Below are 15,514 nucleotides of genomic sequence, written 5' to 3' on the forward strand. Positions count from 1 at the left end.
CAGTTGCACGAAAAGCAGGGCAAGTTGGAAGATTGTAGATAACTCACTTCCTGGACTTGCCCTGTGATTATGCCCAGGCCAGCCCCGGCCTTCCTGGTCTCTGTTTCCCTCTGGCTTGATTGGAGAGGAACAAGCATCTTCCTAGCACCTACTGGTGCACGTGCGTTTCCATCAAGGACAGGAGCGTGGACTCTTGGCTTCTTGCTGGTTACAAGATCCCCCTGCTTACCTGGGGCTTGCTTTTTCTATGTTTTTAATAATCTTTTCTGAGTTGCACTTTTGGGTTCCCATTTCTAACTGTTAAGGGCAATAATGCTCACAGATATCACTATAGCTTTTGAGGATGTGAGATTATCACTCAGATGATCTCAATTTTGCCAACAGTGAAGAGTATGTTCTTTTTTCAAATGATTTTCTGCTCTGTAATGACTGATAGAAACAGCTGGCAGTGAAGACAGCTCTGAAATTTCTGGAAAGTTCCCTAGGCTTAACCAATATCTGTGCAGAGACAAAAAGTTTTGATGGGGCTTCCCTGGTGGTGCAGTGGTTGAGAGTCCGCCTGCCGATGCAGGGGACACGGGTTCGTGGCCCAGTCCGGGAAGATCCCACATGCCGTGGAGCTGCTGCTCCCGTGAGCCATGGCCGCTGAGCCTGTGCGTCCGGAGCCTGTGCTCCGCAACGGGAGAGGCCACAACAGTGGGAGGCCCGCGTGCTGCAAAAAAAAAAAAAAAAAAAAGTTTTGATGAATTGAAGATTGTTTGCTTGTCCCCGAGCGTGTGGAAGGGGCTGGTACTAAGTTTCAGTCTCTGTGTCATCTGCTCTGGGTGGAAAGCACCTGAGAAACAGTCCAGCCCAGGACTGTAGTTTTTGGGAGGAGGGCGGTGAAGGTCAGTGGGGGTCAGCGGAGGTCACACAGCCAGATGGGATTCACGCAAATTTCTCGGTTAGTGGTCTTTTCACTTTGAGTAGATGTATTTCGTTTGAAAGAAAATAGTCTCTCATTAATGTAAACACTTTGAGGAGTTTTCAGGAGAAGATATTTAAAATGCCAGGCATAGATTCATGTTTTAATGGCCTCACGAGTTCTTGGTGAACAGAAATCGCAGCAGGTCCCCCAAAAGTTCAGTTTGACTTGCTTAATCTCCCTGAGCAGAACTGGAATCCATCAGGTCCCTTCTGTGAGCTACAGACATCAAAGGACTGATTAGACAAACTTTGGGAATGAGGGAACATGCAGGGTGGTAAGGAAAATGTGTTTTCATGAAACACTTAAGGTTTTTTTTTTTAAACATTATTATTATTTTTTTTTATTGCAGTATAGTTGCTTTACAATGGTGTGTTAGTTTCTGCTGTACAACAAAGTGAATCAGCTATACGTATACATATACCCCCTCCCTCTTGGACCTCCCTCCCCGCCCCCACCCCCCCAGTCTCGCCCATCTAGGTCATCACAGAGCACCGAGCTGAGCTCCCTGTGCTGCACAGCAGGTTCCCACTAGCTATCTGTTTTACACGTGGTAGTGTATTCATGTCAAACCTAATCTCCCAATTCGTCCCACCCTCCTCTTCCACCCCACTTGTCCACATGTCCATTCTCTATGTCTGTGTCTCTATTCCTGCCCTGCAAATAGGTTCATCTGTACCATTTTTCTAGATTCCACATGTATGCATTAATATACGATATTTGTTTTTCTCTTTCTGACTTACTTCACTCTGTATGACAGGCTCTAGGTCCATCCACATCTCTGCAAATGACCCAGTTTCATTCTTTGTTATGGCTGAGTAATATCCCATTGTATACATGTACCACATCTTTATCCATTCATCTGGTTTTTTTTAACATCTTTATTGGAGTATAATTGCTTTACAATGGTATGTTAGTTTCTGCTGTATAACAAAGTGAATCAGCTATACATATACATATATCCCCATATCTCCTCCCTCTTGTGTCTGCCTCCCACCCTCCCTATCCCACCCGTGTAGGTGGTCACAAAGCACCAAGCTGATATCCCTGTGTTATGCGGCTGCTTCCCACTAGCTATCTATTTTACATTTGGTAGTGTATATATGTCCTTGCCACTCTCTCACTTTGTCCCAGCTTACCCTTCCCCCTCCCCATATCCTCAAGTCCATTCTCTAGTAGGTCTGCATCTTTATTCCCGTCTTGCCCCTAGGTTCTTCTGACTTTTTTTTTTTTTAGGTTCCATATATATGTGTTAGCATACGGTATTTGTTTTTCTCTTTCTGACTTACTTCACTCTGTATGACAGACTCTAGGTCCATCCACCTCACTACAAATAACTCAATTTCATTTCTTTTTATGACTGAGTAATATTCCATTGTATATATGTGCCACATCTTCTTCATCCATTCATCTGTCGATGGACACTTAGGTTCCTTCCATGTCCTGGCTATTGTAAATAGTGCTGCAATAAACATTGGGGTACATGTCTCTTTTTTTTTTTTTTTTTTGCGGTACACGGGCCTCTCACTGTTGTGGCCTCTCCCGTTGCGGAGCACAGGCTCCAGACGCGCAGGCTCAGCGGCCATGGCTCACGGGCCCAGCCGCTCCGCGGCACGTGGGATCTTCCCGGACCGGGGCACGAACCTGTGTCCCCTGCATCGGCAGGCGGACTCTCAACCACTGCACCACCAGGGAAGCCCTACATGTCTCTTTTTGAATTATGGTTTTCTCTGGGTATATGCCCAGTAGTGGGATTGCTGGATCATATGGTAATTCTATTTTTAGTTTTTTAAGGAACCTCCATACTGTTCTCCATAGTGGCTGTATCAATTTACATTCCCACCAACAGTGCAAGAGGGTTCCCTTTTCTCCACCCTCTCCAGCATTTATTGTTGGTAGGTTTTTTGATGATGGCATTCTAACTGGTGTGAGGTGATACCTCATTGTAGTTTTGATTTGCATTTCTCTAATAGTGATGTTGAGCATCTTTTCAAGTACCTCTTGGCTATCTGTATGTCTTCTTTGGTGAAATGTCTATTTAGGTCTTCTGCCCTTTTTTTTTTTTTTTTTTTTTTTTTTTTTTTTGCGGTACGCGGGCCTCTCACTGCCACGGCTTCCCCCATTGCGGAGCACAGGCTCCGGACGTGCTGGCTTAGCGGCCATGGCTCACGGGCACAGCCACTCTGCAGCATGTGGGATCTTCCTGGACCGGGGCACGAACCCACATCCCCTGCATCGGCAGGCGGACTCTCAGCCACTGCGCCACCAGGGAATACCTTCTTTTTTTAATTATTTTTTTAATTTTTTCTTCTGCCCATTTTTTGATTGGGTTGTTTGTTTTTTTGATATTGAGCTGCATGAGCTGTTTGTATATTTTGGAGATTAATCTGTTGTCGGTTGCTTCATTTGCAAATATTTTCTGCCATTCGGAGGGTTGTCTTTTTGTCCTGTTTCTGGTTTGCATACTAAAAGGATCTTACACCATGACCAAATGGGATTTATCACTAGGTGCCATGATGGTTCAACATCTGAAATTCAACCCATGTGATACACTACATTAACAGAATGAAGAATAAAAATTACATAATCATCTCAATAGATGCAGAAAAAACATTTGACAAAATTCAACACCCTTTCGTCATTAAAAACATTCAACAAGCTAGGAAAGCTTGTTGAATATGAAAAGCCCACAGCTACCCTCATGCTCTGTAGATCCTTTCTTGCCTTTAAGGATTGGATAAAAGACCTAGGTGTCCTTTGTGTCTTCCGAAGTCCCTGTGTAGGTAAATACGGTTGTGTAAGAGAGATGCTCTTTCTTCAGGATGGACACCTCCAGTGTGAAGTTCGATTCCATCCTGTCTCTGTTGCCAGCTGTGTTATCTGTTGCTGCAACTAACTTAGTTAGTTGTCCTCCCTTGTAACTAACTTAGCCATCTTCATTTCTCCTCTCCCTTGGAGCCCACGTAAATCATACCTGTTAAACATTGTTATGATGCTGCTACATGACAACCCTTTCAAAAACACCTGGTGGCTTAAAACAATAACCATTCATTTTTCTCACGGTCTGCAGGTCAGCTGGGTGGTTTGATTGGGTCAAAGCCAGCTGCTCTTGGCTGGGCTCACTCATGAATCTGTGCTTGGTGAGCCTGGATGATCTAGGATGGCCTCAGTTGAGATGACCCACCTTGACTCCATGTGGTCGCTCATCTTCCAGCATGTAGCCTAGGTTTCTGCTCATGGCAGAAGGCCAAGGAAGAAAGCAGAGGCCGCGTCGCCTTTGGGGTCTAGACTCAGTACATGCATGCTGTCACTTCCACTGCATGTCCCAAGGCCAGCCCTGATTCAAGAGCTGGAGAAATAGACTCTACCTCTTAATGAAGAGGAGCCGCAAGGTCCCACTGAAAATGCTGTAGATGCAGGGACAGGTAGAGAATCTGAGCTGGTTCTGTGTTCAGTCCACCGTGTAGATCGGGAGTCAGCAAACGTTTTCTGTAAATGGCCGAATAGTAAACATTTGAGGCTTTGGGGGCCATTTGGCCTTTGTTATAACTACTCAACTGTGCCGTTGCGATGTGAAAGCAGCCATAGACAATATGTGGAGTGGGCATGGCTGTGTTCCTCTAGAACTTATTTACAAAGCCAGGCAGCACGCCGGATTTAGCCCACAGCCTGCAGTTTACTGTGCTCTGACCTCGACGATCCAGACCAAGTAGGAATCTCAGATGCAGGATCTAGGATGCTGTCCTTCCTGAAATCATAAGCAGAGGTGTCATCTGCCAGCAGAAGTGCTCTTATTGGCGAGAAGAAATAAAACCAGGTGAGAGGAGCAAGGGCTCCCCTCTAAGGTGCAGATGACTATAGTTGACCCTTGAACAACGTGGGAGTTAGGGACACTGACCCCCAGCGCAGTCGAAAAGCCGCATCCTGCTCTCACTGCCTCAAAACCAAAGGAATTGATGAATGACTCACCCAAGGGCAGGAAGCTGAAACAGTCTGGATAGAATCAGGACTCAAACCCTAGTTCTTGTGATTCTACATATTGGGCTCTCTAATCGAGCACAAACTTTTCCCCTCACGTAGGTAAAGATCTGTAAAACGAAAATACAGGTATGATATTTATCGAACTAAATCCACGTATAAGTGGACCCACCCAGTTCAAACCTGTGTTGTTCAGGGCTCAGCAGTCTTTGCATCCCTTTGGGTGCCATATTGAACTTACACAGGTTAAGTTTATTTCTCATCAAGTCCCTGGAGTTCATTCCTTTTTGTTCCTGTGTTTGGCTGGATTCTCATTTCCTATCCATCTATATCTCCCAGGGGATCCCAGATAGAATTCTTTCCATTTTTATTTTCTTTTCTTAAATTTTTTGGCCATGCTGCACAGCTTGCGGGATCCTACTTCCTTGACCAGGGTTCGAACCCCTGCCCTCAGCAGTGAAAGTGCAGAGTCCTAGCCACTGGACCACCAGGGAATTCCCTCTTTCCATTATTTCTGACCTGGATGTCCTCTTCTTACACTTCTGGTCCTCCTGTCTTTCTTAACCCGAGCTTCAGAAGCGAAGTCACCACCTCCTTCTGGGCCCCCAGGGAAAGCCTCCAATTAGATCTACGGATTAAATCATGTTTATTTTCCTTTACCAATTATGCGTCTGATCATCAGGACCATGACATGCTCCACCAAAGTTTAAAGATACATTTGTTCTCCAGAGTGACTTTTTGTTTCAGTCATTATTGCCTGGAGTTGTTGCTTGACTAGAGATTTGGTTAAATTTCAGGTAACATGAACTTCTTTTTAATAGAATGTCCAAGTGTCTGCAATTCTGCGATCTGCTGGCTTGGTGTTTCTTACACGGGCTACCCATTGTGGGTCAGCAGCCTGCCATCTTCTTTTTCCCATCAGAGATTTTCTTTACCACATATAATACAAGGCTATTACCGTCTTGTGTTTCTAGAAATGAAAATGAAATCTTTGCTTTCTAATTTTATTCCTTCCCTTTTATTAATTGGTTGCTACTGACTTCTGCAATATGATTCTTCCTTGGGCATTCATCAGTGGGTATAGTTTTCAGCTTGGCATGGCTCAGACTTCAAACTTTTTAAGTTTTAAAGTAGCAAAGTTGCACAGACAGTCAATAAATCAATAACTATCGCCATTTTATTGCTTGTAAGGTGATTACTCCACTTTGCCTGTAGCGACTTTTCAATTTGATCAAAATGCAGTTTTGTCAGGTCGTGGTTGAGTCCTCCAGATACAAAAATACATAAAGCAATTGAGAGAAGCCTGTGCTCAAATATTTTAATAACTACCCTGCACTTCTTTAACCATCTTATTCCGGCACTTTTGTGGTTCCCGTCGTATAATTCAAATTTCCATGCTCTTTGCCAAAGAAATTTTGATTTAGTGCCTATTCCAACCTCTTGTCTTTGTAAGAGTGTATTATTTTTCTTGCTAACTGGTGGTGAGCACTGGTCCTGCTGCAAAGCGTTGTCTCTGTGTCTGATTATTTCCTGTGTGATCTGTAAATCAGGTTCTGATGGTGGTGCAACATGGAAGATGTCTTGGTTTATTTGAGATTGTTTTCCAGACAAGGGGAGGCAGAATAATAGGAGTGGAATTGTTATCTTAGGCAGGAAAGGAAGAAATCCTCCACTATGCTACTGCCCTGGTAGCAGGCACCCTTTTGACTGTATTTTAAGGAAAATTAGAAGTGAGGGCCTGCACTCAGGGCTGCTTGCCCGGGGCAGTGTGCTGCCAGCCTGGTATGGTTTGTCTTCGTCTGTTCGGGCTGCTATAACGAAATACCACAGACTGGGTGGCTTAGAAACAACAGAGGCTGGCAGTCTGAGATCAGGGTGCCAGCATGGTCAGGTGATGGTTCTTTTTCCAGTCACAGATTTCCTATTGTGTCCTTACATGGTGGAAGGGGCAGAGGAGCTCCCTGGGGCCTCTTTTATAAGGGCACTAGTCCCATTCTTGAAGGTACTGCCCTTATGACCCAATCACCTCCCAAAGACCCCACCTTCTAATACCATCCTTTGGGGGTTAGGCTTTCAATGTATGAATTTGGGTGGGGAGACACACACGTTCAGACCATAGCATGGCTCACGTGGCAGGTTGTCCTGCCTCCTTGTCATCCCCATGGCATCCCCCCCGCCCCCAGTGCAGAGGACCACTCCCTCTGTGGATCACCTTGGCTCCCACCAGTGAGTTAAGTCTTAGCATTTTCACTCTGCTGTTGCTGTACGTCTCGAGTATCCGCAGAGGTTGTCTACCTCAGTGGTCCACTTTATCTCCCAGGAGAACCGGTTACTGGATTGACTACAGTGATTTGGTTTTGAGTGGTATGCCTCAACCCTGTTTCCCCCAGGCCTCTCATGTTGATGCCCTGCTTTTGCAGAACGTGAGGTTTTCTAGAAATGGTTATAGTTGACCCTCATTATGAGCGGTTCCGTATTTGTGAATTTGCCTGCTCACTAAAATGTATTTGTAACATCCAGGGCAATACATGGGGCACTTGCCTGGTCAGTGCACGTGCAGAGCCTCAAAAAGTTTGAGTTGCCAGGAATGCATGATCCCAGCTGAGGTTGGAGAAATTGGTGCTCTGCCGTCTTGTTTCAGTGCCCAGACCCGAAACAAGTGTTCTTTTCACAGTCTCTTTAGTGCCATATTTTTCGCATTTTTGTGTTTTTTTTATTGGTAATTTTGCTGTTTCCAGTGGCCTTGAAATGCAGGGCAGGAGTGTCTGTAGTGTTTCTAAGCACGAGAAGGCTGTGCTGGGCCTCATGGAGAAAATATGTTTGTTAGACAAACTTCCTGCAACGTGAGTGACAGTGCTGTTGGCTGTGAGTTCAGTGGATGAACCAACGATATATATTTGATAAGGTGTCTTTAAACAGAAACACACAAAACAAGGTTGTATATTGATTGGTTGCTGAAGATGTTGTGACCAGAGGCTCGAAGGAACCTAACCCTGTATTTCTCTTGGGGACAGTGATTTAGTACTCACTAATTCGGTGGCCATGGTGACTTTATAGCACAAAACTACCACAAATAATAAGAAAGTAACATTTGTCAGAAACAGACTCACAGATTTAGAGAATGAACTTACGGTTACTGAGGGGAAGGGTGGAAGAAGGGGATAGTTAGGGAGTTGGGGATTGACATGTACACCTGCTGAATTTAAAATAGGTAACCAACAAGGACCTACTGTGTAGCACAGGGAACTCTACTCAATATTCTGTAACAACCTAAATGGGAAAAGAATTGGAAAAAGGTACATGTATATGTATAACTGAATCATTTTGCCGTACACCTGAAACTATCACAACATTGTTAATCAACTATACTCCAATATAAAATAAAAAGTAAAAAAAAAAGAAATTAACGTTTGTGTCTCCCCAAAATTCATATGTTGAAACCTAATCCCCAATGTGATGGTGTTGGGAGGAGGGGCCTTTGGGAGGTGATGAGGTCATGAAAGCTGAGTCCTCATGGATGGGATTAGTGACCTTATAAAAGAGACCCCAGAGAGCTCCACCAGATGAGGACACAGTGAGTAGATGGCCATCTGTGAACAGGAAGTGGGCTCTCACCAGACACTGAATCTCTAAGTAAGTGCCTTGATCTTGGACTTCAAAGCCTCCGGAACTGTGAGAAATAAATGTGTGTTGTTGATAAGCCACCCAGTCTGTGGTATTTTTGTTACAGCAGCCTGTGCTCACTAAGACAGACTATATGTATCTTTCATCACAGCAGAGGTGCCTATGCTGAAATGTCTTTCCTGTGCAAAAAAATAGCACACGTGGATTGTTCTGCCAGGTCTGTGCAGATGTTCTGCTCACGTTTTTAACGACAGGTTTTCTCTCCCAGGTGTAAGTAGCATGGTCAATGCAGGAGCGATGAGTGGCTCTGGAAACCTGATGGATTTCCTTGACGAGCCGTTCCCTGATGTGGGGACGTATGAGGACTTCCACACCATCGACTGGCTGAGGGAGAAGTCACGGGACACCGACAGACACAGAAAGGTACATGCTGTTCATAAGGACACTGTGAGGGGAATCCCTTCGGAGGGCTGGGCCATGCTTCTATCGGACAGTCACTGAGCTAGAGCTTGGGTTCATGTGTCATGTGCTGAGCTAGGTTCTAGAGAAGAGAAGGGCTAGTGGGAGAGGCAGAGATGTGGACAGATAATTCTAATACCAGGTGCTTTGGGTGGAAGGCTATGTCATACAGAGTTGTGGTGTGGAGGGCAAGGAGTGGGGCTCTGGAACCAGACAGATTGGGTACATCCTGACTTTGACATCTTTAGGCTGGCTGACTTTTGGGGTGCCATTTCTGGACCCCATCTTCTCATCTGTAAGGATGGAGTTAATTATACCAGAAGATTAAATGGGGCTCTATGTGTATGAAAGCACATATTACAGTGCCTGGCCTCTCGTAGGCAGTCAATATATATTTTTATGGGCTGCAGTAAGGTTATGTATCAAGTGCTGTGGGATCATTTAGGAGGGATGGTTAGGGAGGGAGTTTTTAGAGGGGGTGCGATTTCAGCGGGGTCTTGAAGGATGACTAAGAATTTGCCAGGCAGAGGAAGGGGAAAGGATTCTCATCAGGAGTGGCTTTTTTAGGTCACAGAGGCATGAAAGACCGTGGCACATTTAGGCAGTTCAAGGAGCTCTAAGGTTTGGTGGCAGATTCACGGAAGGGGAGGACTAGAGATGAGTCTGGCCACGTGGGCGATGGGGCCACATTGGGAACCACTGAGTAGACCATGAAGAGGAGTTTAGATTTCCTTTTTTTTTTTTAAGATTTATTTTATTATTTTAAAATTTTATTTATTTATTTATTTTTGGCTGCGGTGGGTCTTAGCAGCAGCACACGGGATCTTTGTTGAGACATGCGGGATCTTTTCGTTGTGGCGCGTGGGCTTCTCTCTAGTTGTGGTGGGCGGGTTTTCTCTCTCTACTTGTGGCTCACAGGCTCCAGGGTGCGTGGGCTCTGTAGTTGTGGTCTGTAGTTGTGGCGCACAGGCTCCAGGGCGCTTGTGATCTGTAGTTGTGGCGCACAGGCTCCAGGGCGCGTGGGCTCTGTAGTTGTGGTCTGTAGTTGTGGCGCACAGGCTCCAGGGCGCGTGGGCTCTGTAGTTGTGGTCTGTAGTTGTGGCGCACGGGCTCCAGGGCGCGTGGGCTCTGTAGTTGTGGTCTGTAGTTGTGGCGCACGGGCTCCAGGGTGCGTGGGCTCTGTAGTTGTGGTCTGTAGTTGTGGCACACGGGCTCCAGGGCGTGTGGGCTCTGTAGTTTATGGCACGTGGGCTCTCTAGTTGAGGCGCACGAGCTCAGTAGTTGTGGTGCGTGGGCTTAGTTGCCCTGCGGCATTTGGTATCTTAGTTTCCTGACCAGGGATCGAACCTGTGGCCCCTGCACTGTAAGGTGGACTCTCCACTGCTGGACCACCAGGGAAGTCCCTGGATTTCCTATTTACTTATTTATTTATTTATTTGTTTGGTTTTGGCTGTGTTGGTTCTTCACTGCTGCGTGTGGGCTTTCTCTAGTTGCGGAGGGTGGGGGCTACTCTTTGTTGTGGTGCGCTGGCTTCTCATTGCGGTGGCTTCTCTTGTTACAGAGCACGGGCTCCAGGCGTGCGGGCTTCAGTAGTTGTGGCGTGCGGGCTCTAGAGCACAGGCTCAGTAGTTGTGGCACACGGGCTTAGCTGCTCTGCAGCATGTGGGATCTTCCTGGACTGGGATCAAACCCGTGTCCCCTGCAGTGGCAGGTGGATTCTCAACCACTGCGCCACTGAGAAAGCCCTGGATTTCCTTTTCATGGCCACAGGATACAAGAGAGGTGCACTGCCATGCTCTATATGGCTCCTTCTGTGCTACAACAGCAGAGTCCGGTAGTTGCCACGGAGACCAACTGACCTGCCGAACCGAAAATATTTACTTTCTGTCTCTTTATGGAAAATGTTTGCCAACCCTTGCTCTAAAGGGTTATGAGGGGAATGATGGTCTCAGGAATGTAGGATTCTGTTAACACAGGGAGGCAAAGGGGTGCTCTTACGATGTGTTTAGATGTAACCATCTGCCTGGAAAGCGTGATCCAGGCTGGCTCCTTCAGCCTTCTTGCTATTAATCAAAACTACAATGAGGTATCACCGCACACCGGTCAGAATGGCTGTCATCAAAAAAGCTACAAACAGCAATGCTGGAGAGGGTGTGGAGAAAAGGGAACCCTCCTACACTGTTGGTGGGAATGTAAATTGATACAGCCACTATGGAGACCAGTATGGTGGTTCCTTAAAAAACTGAAATTAGAGTTCTCATGTGATCCAGCAATCCCACTCCTGGGTATGTATCCAGAGAAAACTCTAACTCAAAAAGATACATGCACCCCAATGTTCATAGCAGCACTATTTACAATTAGCAGTAATCACGCCTCAGATAAACCTCATTGGCTATGATACTGTCACTGCACAAAGCTAACAGCACCATTCACAATAGCCAAGACATGGAAGCAACCTAAGTGTCCATCGACAGATGAATGGATAAAGAAGGTGTGGTACATATATACAATGGAATATTACTCAGCCATAAAAAAGAATGAAATAATGCCATTTGCAGCAACATGGATGGGCCTAGAGATTATCATACTGAGTGAAGTAAGTCAGAGAAAGACAAATATCATATGATATTGCTTATATGTGGAATCTAAAAAAGTGGTACAAGTGGACTTATTTACAAAACAGAAATACACTCACAGACATAGAAAACCAATTTACGGTTACCAAAGGGGAAAGAGGGTGGGGGAGGGATAAATTAGGAGTTCGGACTAACAGATACACACTATTATATATAAAGTAGATAAACAACAAGGTCCTACTGTATAGCACAGGGAACTATATTTAATATTTTGTAATAACCTATAATGGAAAAGAACCTAAAAAAGGATATATATATATAGGTATAACTAAATCACTTTGCTGTACACCTGAAATTAACATTGTAAATCAACTATACTTCAATTAAAAAAAGAAAGTTCGGGGCTTCCCTGGTGGCGCAGTGGTTGGGGGTCCGCCTGCCGATGCAGGGGATGCGGGTTCGTGCCCCGGTCCGGGAGGATTGCACATGCCGCAGAACGGCTGGGCCCGTGAGCCATGGCCGCTGAGCCTGCGTGTCCAGAGCCTGTGCTCTGCAACGGGAGAGGCCACAGCAGTGAGAGGCCCACGTACCGCAAAAAAAAAAAAAAAAAGTAAGTTCTTGGGACTTCCCTGGTGGCGCAGTGGTTAAGAATCCACCTGCCAATGCAGGGGACATGGGTTTGAGCCCTGGTCTGGGAAGATCCCACATGCCACGGAGCAACTAAGCCCGTGTGCCACAGCTACTGAGCCTGCGCTCTAGAGCCCGTGAGCCACAACTACTGAAGCCCGCACGCCTAGAGCCTGTGCTCCGCAACAAGAGAAGCCACCGCAATGAGAAGCCCGCGCACCGCAACGAAGAGTAGCCCCTGCTCGCCACATCTAGAGAAAGCCTGCGCACAGCAATGAAGACCCAACGCAGCCATAAAGGAAGGAAGGAAGGAAAGAAAGGAGGGAGGGAGGGAGGGAGGGAGGAAGGAAGGAAGAGAAAGAAATTAAGTTCGTTCTTGTTGTTAACATGTAGCCTGGAAAATGAAAGAAGGAATTGAAGTCTTTGTCGAAGAGGGTCTTTTGTGAACAGACCTTACGATTTAGGCTAAAATAATGATTTGTATTCAAAACGGTGACACCGAAGTGATGTCTTCCTTCAGAATGGCTTTGAAATAATCAAAGATCACATCACACTTAGTGAGGTTTTTTTAAGTAAGTGAACTTTTTTGGATTCTTTGGAGACTACTGTGGCATCTTTCTAGCTCTGTGAACTAGAAAGCCCATTTAACCACTGTGCTAGGTAACTGAAAGAGTCACGTTAGCGGCAGTCTAGTTGCTTCATTATATTCGTTTTCTCAATCACCGTGTTTCCTGAGGAAACAGTTTCAGAGAAGGAAGCCTGAATTGGAAAGTGTATCCACATCAGCTCCGATGTCTTTCTGCTTCTAGATAACCAGCAAAAGCAAGGAGTCCATATGGGAGTTCATCAAGAGCTTGCTGGACGCCTGGTCGGGATGGGCGGTGATGCTGCTCATCGGCCTGCTGGCAGGTACGTGGAGTGTTTCTCTTGTACTTCAGGCAAAGGGGCTGTTACTTGAAATACCTAAGGGCACAATACATGACGATACACTTAACATAAATCTATCATCAGTAAAGCAAAAAGACCCCAAGGCACAGACAGGCCCAGGTATGGTCATTGGAGCGCGGTACCGAGAAGGCGGGTTGGCCCTTTCCACACTGTAGAAAGGTTTACCGCCATGCTGGATTTTATTGAAAACACACATTTCACATTCTATAGTACTTGGCCACGTAGAAGGTGAGAAAGGACGGGAACATGTTGATCTCTAAAAATAAAACATCATATGAGACTGGCCTTTACTAACACCGGCAGGCCCTGAGATGAATTGTAAACGTCGAGAGACGCTCACAGTAACGTGAGACACCACAGGGTCTGAGGAAGGCCCGGGGGAGGTACCTCCAGCCCATGGGTTGTTCTGACCCTCAGCGACTCCGTGTCCTTCATTTTTATAATCCCAACACCATGTTTGTGAGCAGTTGCTGTTTCCAGAATGAATGAATGAGTATCTGGAGGGGACACCTCCCATTTTAATAGCAAATGCACAGCCCTCCATGGAAATTGTTTCCTGAAACTTACTTCCTTTTAGGAGGCTGTGAAGGTTAATGTCTAAGGAGAAAAAAATTTGATCATGCTGAAGAGATTCCCTTAAGAAACTCCCCCTGCCTGTAGTAGCACGCTAGTTCTGCTTATAGGACTGATCAGAGAATGGCTGTGTGATACAGGTTGAATATAGTACGTACTCGCAGAGCACCTGCGGGGCATAGGGTAAAATTTTGTGATTAGAGGACTTTGATTTCTGGCTGCCCTGTCACTCGTTACATCTACAATGGTAAGAGGGGCCTGGTTGCCGGGGAGGGGCTCCCTCTGCCTGGCATGTCCTAAAGGGCCCAGGAGAGTGCTGAAGGGGCAGTCCTCTCCTTCCGGCCACAGCAGCTACCCACCCATTCCGCCCATCCTGTCCTTCCCCTCCCAGTGGCGCTCCCGGTATATATTGGCAGCAGTGCTGGGAGGGAATTCGAGTTCATGGACATACGGCGTTTTGCCACCCATTCATTAGGCTCTATGAAGTCCTTTAAAGGTAGGTGGGGGGGAGAGGGCGGAGAGGGTAGTTTGCTGCGAACTTTGATGTCTTTCTTTAGAATAGATTTATAAAACTGTACCCTGTGTTATTCTTGGCTCCTGGGAAGGAGGGATGAATACGGGAAATGAAGGAATCAGAGTAGATGTCTTGGCTTCCTGCTGGAGTCACACAGTATAGATTTATCAACTGATCTCAGAGCCCTGTCGGGCTGTTTTTAACAAGTCAGATACCGACCATCGGGCTTCACTGTTAATCCGATTTCCATCAGTTCTTTCAGGAAGAATCACCTGGGGAATTAAAAAAAAATGCTGCTGCCCAGGCTTCAATTAAATAGTAGCTCCCTGGAGATGACACCCTAGCATTGAGTAAAGCCCCCTTTCCCCTGTGATTTTAATATGCAGCCAGGGGTGAGGACTGCTGGAGAAGGGCGATCCCATGGTCACATCAGCAGATGAATATAGGAGGGAGGCAAGAAAAAGATGATCTTGGCAGTGAAGGTGGCGAAAGTGTTCTTTTGATCTGGATGAAGGAAAAGCCAGAAAACTGCCCCATTCACCTTCCCGTTCCCCAGTGGCGAGCCCCAGGGGTCCCACTATCTTGCCAGTCACCTCCGTATTGGCAGCCCAGACATTATATTCCGACGCCCAAACTGCGGCTCCTCTGCAGGGCGTTAACCAGGAGCCACCACTGGGTGTCGCTGTTGTTCCACACAAGGCAGTTTTTGTTCCAATGTCATCTGCTTGAGGTGTTCTCTGACCACCTTTTCTAAAAGCACGTCTCCCTCTCTGAGCCTCGTCGCCCTCGCCCACTATATGTATGTATGTGTGTGTGTACGTAACAGCTTTATTGAGAGATAACTCACATACCATACAGTTCACCTAGTTAAAGTGTACAACTTGGTGGTTTTTAGTGTATTCACAGAGTTTTGCAACATCACCAAGGCCAATTTTAGAACATTTTCATCAGCTCCCAAAGAACCTTCCTACCCTTTAGCTATCAGCCCCAGTGTCCCTAGCCTCCGCTCAGTCCTGGGCAACCGCTAATCTACTTGCTGTCTCTGTAAATTTGCCTACTCTGGACATTTCATAAAATGGAAGCATACAATATATGGTCTTTTGTGACTGGCTTCTTTTATAGCATAACGTTTCCAGGGTTCATCCATGCTGTCGCATGTGTCAGCGCTTCATTCCTTTTGGTTGCCATTGTAGGTGGACCACATTTTGTTTCTCCATTCAGCAATTGATGGGCATATGGGTTGTTTCCACT

General features: G+C 46.2%; 1 protein-coding gene and 1 pseudogene across 5 annotated transcripts in view; one reads left to right on the forward strand and one right to left on the reverse strand.

Annotated features, from left to right (window-relative positions):
• Nucleotides 1–15,514, forward strand: part of CLCN4 (chloride voltage-gated channel 4) — an 82,468-nt gene that overhangs the window by 26,364 nt on the left and 40,590 nt on the right. For 4 of the 5 annotated variants that reach the window (XM_033420208.2, XM_049704917.1, XM_049704916.1 and 1 more), the window contains 2 exons: nt 8,835–8,989; nt 13,038–13,137. In XM_033420208.2, the coding sequence (XP_033276099.1) occupies nt 8,846–8,989; nt 13,038–13,137 (244 nt within the window). In that variant the 5' untranslated portion in view covers nt 8,835–8,845. The remainder of the gene's footprint in view (nt 1–8,834; nt 8,990–13,037; nt 13,138–15,514) is intronic. The other variant, XM_049704918.1, reaches the window with a different exon arrangement.
• On the reverse strand, nt 11,321–11,443 carry LOC117199787 (uncharacterized; annotated as a pseudogene).

The sequence above is a fragment of the Orcinus orca genome, chromosome X, assembly GCF_937001465.1.
Source record: "Orcinus orca chromosome X, mOrcOrc1.1, whole genome shotgun sequence".
Taxonomy (NCBI): domain Eukaryota; kingdom Metazoa; phylum Chordata; class Mammalia; order Artiodactyla; family Delphinidae; genus Orcinus; species Orcinus orca.